The 16,766-nt window shown below is 37.6% G+C and overlaps 1 protein-coding gene across 2 annotated transcripts in view; it reads left to right on the forward strand.

Moving 5' to 3' along the window:
- The window catches only part of MELK (maternal embryonic leucine zipper kinase), an 88,668-nt gene extending 77,722 nt beyond the window's left edge, over positions 1-10,946 (forward strand). For both annotated transcript variants that reach the window (XM_001504318.6, XM_005605628.4), the window contains 5 exons: positions 350-581; positions 3,221-3,317; positions 4,324-4,492; positions 7,845-7,948; positions 10,420-10,946. In XM_001504318.6, coding sequence (XP_001504368.2) covers positions 350-581; positions 3,221-3,317; positions 4,324-4,492; positions 7,845-7,948; positions 10,420-10,597 — 780 coding nt within the window. In that variant the 3' untranslated portion in view covers positions 10,598-10,946. The remainder of the gene's footprint in view (positions 1-349; positions 582-3,220; positions 3,318-4,323; positions 4,493-7,844; positions 7,949-10,419) is intronic.
- Positions 10,947-16,766: the final 5,820 nt, after the last annotated feature.

Raw genomic sequence — 16,766 nt, forward strand, 5'->3', positions numbered from 1 at the left:
TGGTACATATTAGAGACAAACCATGGCAATCTAAGTATGGGAAGCAATTCTTAGGGATTTACTTCTAGCCATTCTCAGTATTACCTAGGATCTTGGTACATTTGATTATTTGGCCTGAAACATGTTGAAAATTACCTGTCAATAGAATAGACTATCGTGATCTTCATGTGTTAAAGAGCACTGAATATACTTTTTTAAATTTCATGGTATTGCCAATAATATCCTTTTGATGGTATTTCCTTTTAATAAAAATGGTGCAAGGTAATTTGCAAATGATTAAGGCATGTTGTAAAGAAATTGACTTTTCTCCTTCTTCAGTGTGCTTTATCTAGTAACTTTTTTTTTCCAGTTTGCCAAGCATTGGACAGAATCAAATGGTCTGGAATCTAAATCATTAACTCCAGTATTATGCAGAGCATCTGCCAATAAATTAAAGAACAAAGAGAATGTATATACTCCTAAGTCTGCTGTTAAGAATGAAGAGTGCTTTGTATTTCCTGAACCAAAGACTCCAGTTAATAAGAACCAGCATAAAAGAGAAATACTCACTACACCAAATCGTTACACTACACCCTCAAAAGGTATTTGCTATGTGGATTAAGCAGTGGTAAAATACCTTCAAATTCCATGCTTCTTACCGTGCTAAATAAACATATAGCAGGTCAGAAATGACTAGCTTGCTCTCAGGAATTTCTGGAAGCCAAGCTACTTTTTTATCATGTGTTATTTGCGTTAGTTGAAATGAAAGCATGTAAGTCAACTTCTGATTTTTTCTTAAATGATATTAACTCTTTTTCACATATATAAAGTTGAATCACAGCATCATAGAATATCAAAGCTGAAAGGCAAGTTAGAGCTTCTTTAATCCACCTGCCTTTCCACAGCTGAAGAACCTGAGACTCAGACGAGTGATTTGCCCAAGGTCGTGTATCCAGGTTTAGACTTGACACTTTGTCCCCACTTATAAGAACAAAAGCTGAAGTCTCTGCTGAGCCCTTCTTCCTCGTCTGGATCTCTGGTTCTGGTATCTGATCTTTCTCTGCCCTGTTGTATTATTGCCCATGCCCCAGCAGACAGGATAAATCTGTGATGCCCTTCCAGATGTCTCTATCTATGTCCAAATATTACAACTCTCTCATTTCCCTTGGTTTCCTCTTCAGCTTTATCACCACCAATGATTTAAGCTGTTTTCTTTATGACACCCCAGTGTTTTGTTTGCTGGTCTCATCTGGATGCGTTCTCTTTTGTCAGGGTGCCTCTTAAAACACAATGCCTAGAACTGAACCCAGTTTTTTAGTCCTGGGGCTCACCAGGGTAAGACAGTCATTGTTGGGAGAGTAGAGACTCTGTCTGCCATGTTTACTGCAGCATCACTTAGTACATGGTAGGGGCCATGTTTGTGGTCTGATGCATAGTAGGCGCCCCATGCCTGGTACAAAGTGGGGGCTATGTCTGTTGAATGAAGAATGAATAAATTAGAGAGAGCCTGAAGGGATTTTATTTACTATGATCGAGTCTCTGTCACTTTATAAATGATGCCTAAACTTTATTAAAAGCCTTTTTTCCAGCAATTATGACCTACTCTTTTTTTTATGTTATGACTCTAATGAACCCAAACCCTGAAGCATTGTCATGTGAACTGCTGCTAAACCACATCCTGCCATTATGCTCCCAGTTTGCTAATGGGACTGATAGCCATTGGATCCAGAGGTCTGCTTCTTATACATAAAGATGTTATGAAAAACCTCGTCAGAATATTTGCTGGAGATTTTATTATTATGTTAATCGCATTCTCCAGTTCATCAGCTCAGATAACACTTTCCCCAAAATTGTGGTGCTACTTTGCTATGATGTGTGTTTGTGTGTGGCTGCCTATGGTTGTTAAGAGGGCTCAGTGAAGTAACATCTGCATGCAGTAGGACCTCAGTGGGAGCTGCCACTGCATCTTTTCCTAATGAGGGAGGCTCTGTCTCTCTCCCCTTATTTCTCTTAATATAGCCACAACATCCTTTGTGAGTCAGGGAATTGGCAGGGAGATAAGATAGACCTTAGTTCATTGAGGGCTGTTTTGTTTTTAAAACTTTGATGCTTATAGTCCCTTCTATTATTGATAAATTTTACTTTTTAGCTAAATTGAACGTTTTGAAATATAGATATTTTGGAATTTATGATCTTAAAGTGGCATCAGTTTACATGTCTTGTCCCTGTGAGAAAGATTGTGTTGGTCAAAAGCTATGATTGGCTGTTTTTCTTTAAACGTAAGAGCCGCTTTGGGAGCAAGTGGCCGAAGCCCTGACTGAGAGCTCCCATTAGTGCTCTGCATTTTACTTTCACTCTGAGTCATTTTGACAAAAGCATTAATTTCACTTTTCTGAATCCTGTACAATCCAGTTAGTGACAGTTTGTTGCAGGGTAACTATATCTGGTAGTAGACACTGTTAGTATACTAAGATGAAAACTTTTCACAGATGTTATTGATTGATCTTATCTTCTTCTTGTGGAACCAGTGAGAATAGTGCTAAATAGGCATAAACAAAACAAAACCCTCGACTTCTTTTAAAAAAATTGATATATATTTATTATAAAGTGAATAGTATTACAACTTTTAGATCATGAGCAAAAAGTTATCAGTGGTAACCAGATTTATTATTGCAAATTTGTCACAAACTGTCTGGGATACAAATACCCTACTAGAATAAGACACAAAACTCTGGAGTTAGGGAATATAAAAATAACCAAAGCTCATACCTCTTTAGTAACTGTTGTCAGGTTTTCACAAGGGACTGTTCTCTGAGCCTAAAAGGGTCAAATAGGGCTCTGAATTGAATTCACCTCTTAATACTATATCAATTAAAGGTATAAATTGAGTCCTTGTATAAATATAGACTGACTTTTATTTATAGAAAAGAGAATCAGTAATCATGAAATCTGCATTTATATGATATATTTAGATTTGTCATATATTTATAATAAAATCATAAGCATGGCCTCAGTTTTGCAGTGAAGAAAAAGAAGAGCCACACGTGCAAAGCAAAATATTTTGTTTTTATTATAAATCACATGGAAACATTTCTTTAAAGAATTAGAGCTTTAATATCACTGGCCAAGTGATTATAATATTTCTGAGTCAGTGAATGAGGTGATGTCTACATTGTTGATAGAAATTTTGAACCATAGTGTGTTGGCTACATTTGGTTTGTGTTTGCTTTTTTTCTAATAGCTAGAAACCAGTGCCTGAAGGAAACTCCAATTAAAATGCCAGCAAATTCAGTGGGAACAGAAATATCAATGACAGGCGTCATTAGCCCTGAGAGGCGGTAAGTGTTCTGTTTTTCAGACTCAGATCTTTAGCGTATGTAACCAGATTTCCTTCTTTCATACATGATAAACCTGATTAAGGGAAACCATCAAGTAGAATCTGTCAGACTGTAGGAATGTTTGTCCATGGCCATTACTGGAGCTGAAACCACTGCCTCCTTATGGGGTAGAATTTTGAAACTCATCAGCAGTAAGATTGGCACCTTACCTTAAATACAGCAGGCTGAGAAGATAGTGGCCCTGGCCCCAGCCAGATGATTCCCTCTCTAAAGCCCATCTTTCCTGCACTTCTACCAGCAGAGTATAGACATCCACTAACAGCATCACTCAGAGAGTAAAGATACTAAAGGATGTTTCAAAGAAAACCCATTCCTCTTGTATAAGCAGTTCTGCTGCATGGGTGACCCTTCATTGTCTTTTATAGCAATTTTTTAAAGCAGGATCCGTTGTGAGGACAGTTGGGGGGAATTAGAATGGGAACTAGATATTAGATGATACTATGGCATTGTTAATTTTCTTGATGTCTGAATGGTATTGTGGTTATGTGGGAAAACGTCCTTATTCATTGGTAGTGTATGCTGAAGTGTTTTAGAGTGAAGTATCATGACATCCTCAGAGGGGTTACTTTCAGATGGCTCAGCAAAGATGTCCATGTATTTACTGTATTTATTGTCTATATACGTGGAAAAAGCAAGTACGGCAAAATAGTAGCAATTGTTGAATCTAAGAAGATTTTTGAATATTCATTGTACTATTCCTTCAACTTTTCTGTATATTTGACATTAAAAAAAAAGGAGTGGAAAAGTAATTTTGCCAAGTGGCAGTTGCCTAGGGGAAGGGTGACGGCTGCTTTCCAGTGGGAGATGGCTTTCGTGCTCCCTGAGGCGGAGTGGGATGGTCTGGCCCTGGCAAACCTGAGTGAGGCTCACCTAACGCACGGCTTGTGAGGGCCCCAGCAGGCAGGAGGCCCAGCTCAACTCCCAGGCTTTCTGTGTTTTTTTGAAGGTGTCGCTCAGTGGAACTGGATCTCAACCAAGCACATGTAGAGGAAACTCCCAAAAGAAAAGGAACCAAAGTGTTTGGGAGCCTTGAGAGGGGTTTGGATAAGGTTATTACTGTGCTCACCAGGAGCAAAAGGAGGGGCTCTGCCAAAGATGGGCCGAGAAGACTGAAGGTGAGTGGACTGGGATTCTTCACTGTGGATTTCAGAAGCGGCTGCTGACTGGGCCTCTTTTTTTCTTTTCTTTTTTTTTTTTTTTAAAGAAGAGTACTGAATGAATGAATTGATTAGTATTTTTTATTTACTTATTCATTCATTTGGTTAATACATATTTTTTGAGCACCTAAAATATGCATGTTACTATGCACTGCGCGTTGAGAATGCAGAGGTAAGTTAGATACAGTCGCTCCTTTCAAAGAGCAAATAACTGTAACTCAGATATTCAAGTTGAGGTAGAGGGATTCATCACAGAGGCAACAGGGAGGTGGGGAAGCATGGGGCATATATGGGGAACTGAGAGCTGCCTTAAGGACGGGCACTTGAGCTCGGTCGTCATCTCTCTGACACATAGAAGAGACCCTGACACGTGGATACCCTTGTGAGCCCTCACAAAATGAGTGTTTGGGAGGTTCATTTGAATGTGGAGTGTGGTGTATGTGAAGAGAATGGTGAGCAGCAGACTGGGCAGATAGGCTGGGAGATCCTCACAGGCCTGGCTGAGAGGTTTGGACCTTATCTGATAGATCTATACAATGCTTCAAAAGGTTTGATGTGTCAGTCGTGTGGGCAATGTATTTGGTCAGGAAAAGAAGTTATCAGTAGATATAAAATACTTCTTACTCTCTTGGATTCTCTCTACACATTCATTTAATCATCTAATGAATGGCATTTGTCGGGGGGGGGAAGTAACAGGTGAAGGGTGAATAAGACATAGCCTGTGTCCTTGTCCTTGAGAACTCAGAGTGGCAGTGAAAACAGGCAGGGATGTTGCTCTGACACCTGGGCTTCAGTGCTGTAATAAAACATGTTTCCAAACATGTGGGGCCCAGAGGAGGGAGGAAAAGATGGTAGTGTTCCCCATGATTTGGGACAGGGTCTGTAATTAGCTTCTGCACTGAGACACTCATTTTGAGCTAATCTGGCAGGTTTGGGGGAAGGGAAATGCTGGGTAGAAAAGTGCTTCAGGGGAGAGTGTTCTGAGATCCCATCATGTCCTGTTTTAAAGAAGGTAGGACTTACCCGTTAGTGACTGTTGCCCTGTTGGCTTATTAGACTGCCGAGTTTTATGTTGCATATGGCTGTTTATTAGGCATGTTTTATCCTTTTATTCTAAGATTTCTCTAGTCGGAGACAGTTGTGAAGTATTCTAAACCCTGTGATTGCAATTAAGAAAACTATAGTGCCGTTTCCCTGAAAAATATTAAATAAAGAAAAGTTAAGGAAACTTGTCCAGTTATATACATTATTGAGAAGCCAAGCACTTATCAAATGCTGATGGATAATATTCTAAAAGTATTCACCTCTGTAAATTGTTTGGAACCTGACTGCGTTTTTCATTAGGAACTGCTGTAATGTCAGCTGGTGTTCTAGTACCCCCCCGTCCTTCTAGAATATAGGGAAAACCCGCAAAGTTGGGATAAGAAGACGTGGATTCTAGCCTCAGCTTCTCCTTGTGTAGCTTGGATATGTCATTTTATCCCCGACTTCCTCAGTTTTTTCATTTGCAAAAACTGGAGATAATGTCTACTCAGCAACTTGACAGAGCTTGCATGTATAAACAAGACAGTCTGTATGCAGTGCTACGTTGCATATGAAATGCTTATTAAAATAAGCTGTTCCAATGTCAGGTATCATTATTATTAATGTTGAGCGTTTCAACCCCAGTGTAGCAGAACCACAGTCCTAATGAGTACAGACCCAAGATCTGAAACTTGACCTAACTTTGGATCTTTAACCCTTTTTAATGCTTTAAGTTTCTGCAGTACTGTAGGACCTACTGTAGGAAATTAGCCCCATTTTTTCCACCTACTTCCTAAATTAAAAAATCATAAACTTACAAAAAGTTAAAAGGATGATACAAAGAACACATTAGTTTTTTAAAATAGCAGAATCATATGTTAGGAAGCAATCTATAAAAATCTGAAATTTAAATAGATGAATTAGGATTAATTATTTTACAAAAGAATCATTAAAATTGTGATTTGAAAGTATTCGTTTTATTATTATTTTGACAAAGCCAATTTAGTTTGGTGAAAGAGAACTGGACTGGGACCCAAGACACAGATCCTGTCACAACTGTGCCACTTATTTCTTTTATGACTTGAAACTGGGGTCCCCAAACCCCAGTCCTTTAACACTCACCTTCATATCAGCCTAGAGGGTTAGAGATATAATTGGCATGCAATAAACTGCATGTATTAAAAATGTGCAGTTCATATCCTTTGGCATTATATAGATACCTGTGAAACCATCACCACCGTCAAGATGACCAGCTTTTTAAAAACTTGGATTTATTTAAAAGGAAACTATATACCTTTAGTTTTTGCTGATTTTATCTCTCTAAATCAGATTGAAACAAATACATAAATATAAAAATAAAAATATTTATCCATGTACCACCTAGAGTTATCTTGTATGTCTCGAGTGATAGTTTATATCACATTTCAGGAAAGCCCGCCTTAAGAAATATGTATTTCTTCTTTGGGCCACAGGTTGTTAATTTGAAAAGTAAGGTAGTTGGATATTTTCCAACCCCAGCATTTTTGTTATTTATAAAAGGAACTCAAATCTGAAAGACTGAGAAAGTATGATTTTTTTTTTGACAGTGAAAGTACCACCAGGAAGATAGGGATTTTTGTCTGTCTCCAGGATGAAAACAATGCCTGGCACCCAGTACACATTCAATAAATAGTAGTTGAATGAATGATGGATGGATACTGATTAGGAATGTAATTGTTTCTGAGAATTATGCTCTCTGTCAATGAGAAAAAAATAGCTTGACATTACTTTTTTAAAGGAATACTTGTTATGTTCATTTTCTGATAGACTTGTCATAGAATCAGCTCCTGCAATGCTATAATATTCTTATAGTCAAGAAAGAATTAAGGAAAGCTATCCAGCTATATACAAGCCAAAGTTTCTAGGGCATTTGTCTCATCCTCCCAGTTTGCCTTTCAGGACTGTTGATGTCTCTATGATAGTATAGGAAGGGAGCAGAAGGTGAAGCTCAAACAGATAGATAACGTTTAATATTTATTTCTTTAAAAAGATTGGTGGGAGAGGAAGATGAAAGTGTAAAAAGGATGATATGGATGCAGTTACTAATAAACATGATTTCTCCAGGCTTTCTCAGTGCCATCTTATTCCAGCTCACCAAGAGTTAGCTGTCGATTCTTTCAGCATTTTTCTTGAAATATTTTCTTTTGAGAGGGTACCATACTGAGGAGTTTTGGGTCTCTAAATCAGGCAGGATGGTCTCTGTGTTGATGTAAAGATTTACTTCTCATCTTTCTTTTTCTTTTTTAAGCTGCACTATAATGTGACTACAACCAGATTAGTGAATCCAGATCAACTCTTGAATGAAATAATGTCTGTTCTTCGAAAGCAGCACGTTGACTTTGTACAGAAGGGGTAAGCAGCACACTCACCAGGCCGTTGCAGTTGTTATTTGATATCTTTTCAGCTTTGAGAGAACTTAGGTTGATTCACCTCTCCCCTTTTGAAAAAATATATTTCTTCCACCTTATTCCAAAAAGCTTTTATGGTAGAATCATTGTCCATGATTTTTTCTCTTCTGTTTTGTATGAGCCATAGAAGTTTTTTAAGTGCCCATATTGTCACCACTTTCAAAGTAGGAAAATATGAACTTCTTCCAGTTTTTTACATCCTCTATTCTCCTTTGAAGTTCTGCTTTATAATAGTATTTATAAATTATAATCTAGATTTGTGAGACACCGCTAAGAAATCAAGGATTTATGTAAATGCCTTCTCTGTATGACTTGCTATTTCGCAGAACCAGATTTTCAGTACTTTAGGGAGATATTTCCCCTTAAACTCTTGCCTACTGTGCAGTGAACTGCCATCGAAGCCTCTTTGGTTTGACCTCATGATCTGAATAGCCAGACCTCTGCTGGTTACCTAAGATGTTTGCATTTCTAAGCACTTCCACTCAGTTTTGTGTTTTAAAATTTCACTGTTTTATATATATTCATTATTATATATTATATAAAAGCAGCCAAGAAGAGCCACTAATAGTTTTGACAAAAATATTTAAATAGAGTAGTCAATATAGAGTAAGATTTTAAGAAACAGTCTTTGGCAAAAGTAACTTTCATTTTCACTGTCTGTAAACGTTGGCAAGCCTTCCTGACATGAACCCTGGCTTGCTTCTTTGGACATCGTTAGGACACATGAAACTCACTCCCACCTGTTCTTCATGCTTGGGTTTATCCACAGTTCCAGAACCTCTAACCAAATCTACATCAGAGAGTTTTTGATCATCTTTCCTTCAGCCGTATGATCTCTGTCAGATCACTGACTGGCTGTTAATCAGTAGTTTGTTCTTCTAACTTCCTGATCAACCAGAAGGTCTCTGCCTTGATCCTTTTTTTAAAAATCTTCTCTGTTTTCACCTTTTTGTGACAAAGCAGAATAACAAAAGCTCAATTTTTCAGTGGCATGATGTTACTAATCTCAGTTATATTCCATTGTTATCTTTTTCCTTGTTTTATCTTATATCTATTTAAATTGCTCCATGCTTCATCTTCCCATCAGGAACCTTAACTACAGGATACTCCTTTTAGCATTTCTGATATTGACTGCTTATTTTTAAGAGATCCATCCCCAAAACATATGATTAAGTTAGCGAGAAAAAGAATGATATTTTGGGGCTGGCCCGTGGCCAGGTGGTTAAGTTCATGTGCTCCACTTCAGCAGCCCGGGGTTTCATCGGTTCGGATCGTGGGTGCAGATGTGGCAACACTCATTAAGCCATGCTGAGGTGGTGTCCCACATAGCACAGTCAGAAGGACCTACAACTAGAATATACAACTATGTTCTGGGGGAGCTTTGGGGAGAAGAAGAAGGGGGAAAGAAAAGATTGGCAACAGATGTTAGTTCAGGTGCCAATCTTAAAAAATTTTTAAAATTTAAAAAAAAAGAATGATATTTTGTGAAACCTTATAATGCATAACAGATACAGTGATTTCTTTATACTTCTGTGGGATGGTGCCTAATCATGTGCCCATAAATATTTAGGAACTGAAATTTTAAATTGATCCTATTGTTTATTGTTTATTGTTTGTGTTTATTATTTATTTAAGATTTGTGAGACAAACTACAATATAATGTAAACTAATTAAAAATTGACTTGAATTGACATGAATTCAATTTATGCAACTTTTCGGAAACATACCTATTTCCTAAGATGTGTCTTCATTTAGACTGGGCCTTTCCATTAAGAATGGTTATTTTGGCAGTTCTGATTATATATGCCATACATTTCAACCATGGGAATGTACTATCTTGAGCTTTCTTTTTAACTCTGCTATAAAGTGCTGTAACAATCATAACCTCTTATTAGTGTTAGAAAAACCTCAAAAAACATATTCTTCTGACAGATGGGTGGCTTCAGTTTTATTTATGTGAAAGACAATTTCTAATGAGGTGTGTGCAAAAAAATATTCTTAATCTTCCCTGCACTTTCCCTGCACTTTGTTGTGAACATTATGGAAATGGTCTGATGTTCACAGATTGCACTGTTGAAAGAGTTGCATAAAGGATGCCAGATTTCTTGAGCATGAATGGCATGTATAACTGTGAAAGAAGGGCTTTTCTTTGGAGCAAGGGAGAATTCTAGTAAAGCCTTTTCATCTTTATTCTTTCTTAAGATCTTAGTTCAGCTTCTAGGAAAACACCAGTCGTACTCCATCACTAAGACATAGCTAGGTCATTCGGAAACTGTAAGCAGTAGTATACCTATTGCTTAATATGAAATAATGGTTCATTTTTTCCCTGGCCTCTTAGAGGCTTAGAAATCTCTTGTAATATTCAGAATATTCATAGTTCTCCTACTAACTGGCTTCTTTTCTTGTTTTTTACAGCTACACACTGAAGTGTCAAACACAGTCAGATTTTGGCAAAGTGACAATGCAGTTTGAACTAGAAGTGTGCCAACTTCAAAAACCTGATGTGGTGGGTATCAGGAGGCAGCGGCTTAAGGGTGATGCCTGGGTTTACAAGAGACTAGTGGAAGACATCTTATCTAGCTGCAAAGTATGAGTGACGGATAGTTCCCATCCTGCCGGATGAGTGTGGGTATGATACAGCCTACATGTAGACCGGTGTGATGGGTTTTTGATTTTTCAAGTCCATTGGAACTACAAACTCGTTTTTAAAGAGCTATCTTAAAGACCAATATCTTTTTGTTTTTAAACAAAAGATATTATTTTGTGGATGAATCTAAGGCAAGCCCATCTGTCATTATCTGTTACTTTTTTAATCATGTGGCTTTGTGTATTAATAACTGTTGACTTGCCTAGATTCACTTCCATATGTGAATGTACGCTCTTAACTATGTCTCCTTTTAATGTGTAATTTCTTTCTGAAATAAAACCATCTGCGAATATAACAGGCTTCTCTCCTTTGTATTTGATTTTGATCCAAATAAAACCTCAAATGGCTTCCTGACTATTACGTAGAGACTATTTGGAGTATGTTTTATCTGTTATCAAATATGCCTTGGGCAGAAAAACAGATGAGAATTCATTTGCATAATTTTTTCCTATCTCTGATTTAAGTAGGATTTATTGAGATCATTAACTAAGTCACAGCTGTGGTTACCAGATTTAAACAACACATTTAGTATGTTGAGTAAAAGAGTATAGACTCCAGTAAGTGTGTTTGGTCAACAATAAGTATCTGAACTATGAACCCCCATGAAATGTTCTTTTATGTAATTTTCCTTAAGTCTCATTGTTGGCTCCAAATTTGTATTTTTTATTTCATTTTATTGATCTCTAAATGTCAGCAATTAAGTTATATTTTGTATGAGTTTTACCAATTAAACTAGTTGGGGAAAAAAATAACACTATTTCTAACTGGTAGTGAGGGAGTGTTTTGTCATTCATTTATTCAGTAAAAATTTAGTAAGTGCTTACATCATTAGGTCTTGGGGCTGAAGATGATACTGTCGCATAAGCTCAAGGAGTTGAGAGTCTGTTAGCGGGGGCAAATGCATAAATCCCCTATAGAGGGGATGATCAACTTTGGAGGAGTAAGGGACGATTTCTTGGAGGAAACAGTATTTGATCTTGAAGGATATATAGGAGTTTAACAGAAAGAGAGGAAGGAGTATGAATTCTTGACAGAATAGTTTGTACAAAGACATGGGATTGTAAAGTGGCATGCTGTACTTAGGGTGGAGTCAGGAGGTATGGTGCAAGGGGGAAATAGCAGATGAGGGGGGTGAAAGTTTAGCTGGAGATAAGTGATGAAGGAACTTGAAGGAACTCGAATGCTCCACTAAAGTGTTTTGGCAAAGGAGCTGTCAAAGTGTTTTACATTTTTTTGTAACAGTTTTTTTTTTGTTTGTGCTGTTGAGTTGTGTACCCTGTGTACGGTTGCGACCCTGTCTACAGCAGAGCAGAATCCCACTTAGTCTTTTTGCGCCATCCTCTCACCTTCTAGCACTATATCAGACAATGCTTTGTTGCTGTTCATAGAGTTTTCATGGCCAATTTTTTTTGGTAGTGGGCTGGTCAGATTCTTCTTCCTAGTCTGTCTTAGTCTGGAAGCTCCACTGAAACCTGTCCACCATGAAGACCCTGCTGGTATTTGAAATCCTGGTGGCATAGCTTTCAGCATCACAGCAACCACACAGCCGCCACAGTATGACAACCAACAGACGAGTGGTGTGGTTCCCTGAGCGGGAAACGAACCTGGGCCATGGCAGTGTGAGTGCCAAATCTTAACCACTAGTCCATTGGGGCTACACACGACTTGGTAAGTGAGGGCATTTAGGAGGCAGAGAGAGAGGAGACTCACAGAGAATATTCATAGTTTGGAAAACCATGAACAGGAATAGCCACAACAGGCAAAGCCAGTTGAGTGGGAGGGCCAGGAGAGGAGACAAATGTGGAGTTTGGTGCTGACATACTGAGCACGAGGGACCTGTGGCACGTTCAGGAGACGTTCAACAGGATACTGGAGATCCAGGTCTGAAGTTCAGGAGAGAGGAGGTTCTAATCCCAGCAATGGTGGGCAAAGGGTTTAGGGCAAACTTTTCTGCTGAAAACAACCAGAAGAGCTGGGGAAAAAGTTCAGAACACTTCTTTGAAGGCATCAGAGGACTACCAAAGCAGTGAGGAACTGGGGCCCAAGTTCTAGGAGAGGAGGGAAGCCAAGGAAAGTGAGCCTCACACTTGGAGCCAGCTTCCTCTCAAGGAGATTGTTAGTTCTGAAAGCAGAGGCCGAGAAGCTGAGTAGAGCTTCCGTGAACAGGGCTGAGGAGAGCAACACTTGAGGGCCTGCCAAGAGGGAGGGGCCCTGATAAATGTACCAGGCTTTTTGTTGGGACCCTGTGGGCTACACGCTAGGAATAAAGGTGAAAGTAGACTAAAGCCCAGCTTTGAGTCATATCAATCCTTGGTTGAATTAAAGTGATCCAGGCTTTCTGGGGCCCTTAGCCTAGAGCAGCCCAAGACAAGCAAAAGTGAATTCTCTGTGATGGAAAAAATTCCATCCAAAAATAACTAAGCACGTAAAGACGCATGCTCAGAGACATTTTCAGGGACAGACAACAGAAATCCCGGGGGATTCACATAATGGTGTTATCAGACCAGATTTAAAATAGCTATGACTAAGGAGTTCAAGGAAGTGAAAGAAAATATCAAGAATTTCAGCAGTTTGAAAATCTGAGAACTCAAACTTACAGTATCTGATACTAAGAATTCAGTGGATAAATTTAGTAGTGGGTTAGACATAGCTGAAAAGAGAATTAGTGAGCCAGAAGATAGAGCAGAAAAATATTCAGGCTGAAACACAGAATCAAAAGGATGAAAAACACAGAAAAGAACATAAAAAAACATGAAATATGAGGAATAGATTTTATAAAGATTTAATTTTAGCTATAAGGAGAGGAGAGAATGGAGCATTGTTAGGAGAGAAAATGGCTAAGAATTTCCCAAAATTGATGTAGAAAATCAAGACACAGATTTAAGAATCAACATTAACTCCAAGGAAGATAAAAATACCCTCCCTAAACGAATTTTTAAAAAATCTACAGGCCTCTTGTGCATTTTAAATTGACATCTAAATTTTTTCATAATAATTAGTTGCAAGGGATGTAATTTCTAATATATTGTAAATATCGATTCTTTTCAATAAAATCGTTCCATTGCTCTTTTCAGTGTATCCAATGGCACCTAGATAGCATGGTGATTTGTTACCATCATACATTAAAAAAATACATGACAAAGCTTTTCATTAAGAAATTTCAGATTCTAACTTTTGCTCCATGAACAAATACTACCATTCCGGCACTTGTTTCTAAGTTCTATCATATTAGAATTTTTTGTGTTGAAAGACATTTATTCATCAACTTAACAGACTTCTTTGTAACATAATCTTTGTACATAATCTTCTATGTAATATAAATATTGACTTTTAAAAAATATCCCATGACTATAAGGCTCTGACTGTTAAAATTTTGTTTCGGACTGACATTATTGTAAGTACTAGTAGTATACATTTAATTAAAGCAACAAAATATACCAGAAAATTTCATAAATAGTTATTCAATATAAAAAGTATAATTTTATTAGAAATTCCTGCCTTAAAGAGATAGATGAGCTTGTGTTATCTATTGCTGTGTTATAAATTATTATAGAACATAGCACCTTAAAATAAACATTGTTTCACACAGTTTCTGAGGGTCAGGAATCTGGGAGGGCTTCACTGGCTGGTTCTGACCCGGCATCTCTCCTGAGGATGCAGTCATGCTATTGACGGGGCAATAGCTTTCTCAAGCCATTGAAAGCTTGATGGGGAAGAGTAATCCACTTTCAAGGTTGCTCACGTGGCTGCTGGCCGGAGGCCTCAGTTCCTTGCCACGTGGGCCTCTCCAAAAGGTTGCTCAAGACACAGACGTCATCATCCTCCAGAGTGAGTAATCCAAGAAAGAAAGGATGACCAAGACACAGGCGTAGTATCTTTTTAATAACTTTATTGAGATATAATTCACATACCATGCAATTTACCCATTTAAAGTGTACAGTTCAATGGCTTTTAGTATATTCACCGAGTTGTGCATCTATCACCACTGTCAGTTTTAGAACATTTTCAGCATTACTCCCAAAAAGAAATTTTGCTCATTTAGTCACCACTGAGTCTTCTCAACTCTCCCACCTCCAACATTTTTTCCATCGGACTTCCAGAAAGAGAGGAGAGACTGTAGAGCTGGGAAAACATTTGAAGTAATAACAGCTAAAAACTTCCCAAATTTACCAAAAGACATAAATCTACAGATTCAAAAAGCTGAGTGAACCCTAAACAAAATAAAGGCAAAGAAATTTATAACCACATGCATCATAATAAAACTGTTGAAAACTAAAGGATATTAAAAGATCCTCAAAACTGCCAGACAAAAATAACATATTATTGACAGAGAAACAATGATCTGAATGATTGCTGAATTACCTCAGAAACCATGAAGGTCAGAAAGAGGTGCTAGCACAACATTTTTAAGGTTGCTGAAAAAAAGAACTATTGAGCCAGAATTTCATATCCCGTGAAATAACCTCCATAATGAAGACGAAATAGAGACATTCTCAGAAGAAGGAAAAGTAAGAGAATTCAGGGCCAGCCAACGTGCTCTAAGAGAATTGCTAAAGGAATTTTTTCAGAGAGGAGGGAAATTACACCAAAAGCACACCTGGAACATCAGGAATGAAAGAAGAGCAACAGAAATTACAAACATCTGGGTAAATATAATAGACTATTCTTTTTCTCTTAAGATATGCTTGATGTTTGAAGGCAAAAAACAAAAAACAACCTTAACAGTGTCTGCTAGGATTTCTGTGTAGGTGTAACATATAAGCCAACTATCAAATAAAGGGAGAGGGTAAAGGGACTGAGATGGCAGTAAGGTTTTTATGCTCCATCAAAGTAGTAAACTGTTAATTTCAAATAGACTACAAAGTTCATTATGTATATTGTAATCCTGAGGACAACCACTAAAAACTTTATACAAAGAGTTATAGTCAAAACACAGTAAATTAAAATGAAACAGTAAACAATGTTCAAATACTCAGAAGATGGGAAAGAAGACAGAGGAATGAAAAAGAGGGGAAAAATAGAAAACAAATAATAAACTGGTAGACCTAAATCCAAACATTATCAGTAATGGCATTAAATGCAACTGTTTAAAACACTTCAATAAAAAGATCAGAGGTTGTCAGAATGATTAACAAGACATGGACCAATTATATTCTGTCTATGAGAAACTCACTTCAAATATAGTGATATAGAAAGGTTCAAAGTAAAAGGATGGAAAAAGACACTGTGCAAACACTCATATCAGACAGACTAGACTCAAAGCAAGAAACATTACAGGGGATAAAGGCATATATTACACAATGATAAAAGGGCCAATTCACAAGAAAACTTTACAGTCCTAAATGTGTATTATGTAACAACAATGACCTCAAAATACAGGCAGCAAAAACTGACAGAAGTGAAAGGAGAAACACACAAATCCACAACTATAGTTGGAGACTTCAACACTCTTCTCATAAACCTCTGTAGAACTCACAGAAAGAAAATCAACAAGGATATAGAAGGAATGAAGAGCACCATCAACCAACTGGATCCAACCAGCATTTAGAGCACACTCTATCCAACAGTAACCAAATATACATTTTTTTCCAGTGCACAAGGACAGTTCACGAAGACAGACCATGCCCTGGGTCATAAAACAAACCTTAACAAATATAAGAGTTGGAAAAAAGTACAGTGTATGCTCTCTGCCCATAATGGTGTCAAAGTAGATATCACCAACAGAAAGATACGAGGAAAATTCCAAACCTTTGCAAATTCAACACTTCTAAGAAATCCACGAGTCAAAGAGGACGTCTCAAGAGAATTTAGAAAATATTTTGAACTGAATGAATGAAAATACAAATATAGAGTGTGTGAGATGTAGTTAAAGTCACTTTTAGAGTAGAATTTATAGTATTAAATGCTTACATTATAAAAGGAGAAAGGTCTCAAGTAAACAAGTTCCCAACTTAAGAAACTGGAAGAAGAGGGATAGAGGAAGAAAGAAAACCGTCCCTATTTGCAGTTGATGGGACTGTCTGCAGAGAAAATGTCAAGGAATCTACCCAAAAACTCCTAAAATTAATAAATGAGTTTAGCCAAGTTGCAAGGAACATGATCAACACACAAAAAT

Source organism: Equus caballus, chromosome 25, assembly GCF_041296265.1.
Source record: "Equus caballus isolate H_3958 breed thoroughbred chromosome 25, TB-T2T, whole genome shotgun sequence".
In the NCBI taxonomy this organism is placed as follows: Eukaryota; Metazoa; Chordata; class Mammalia; order Perissodactyla; family Equidae; genus Equus; species Equus caballus.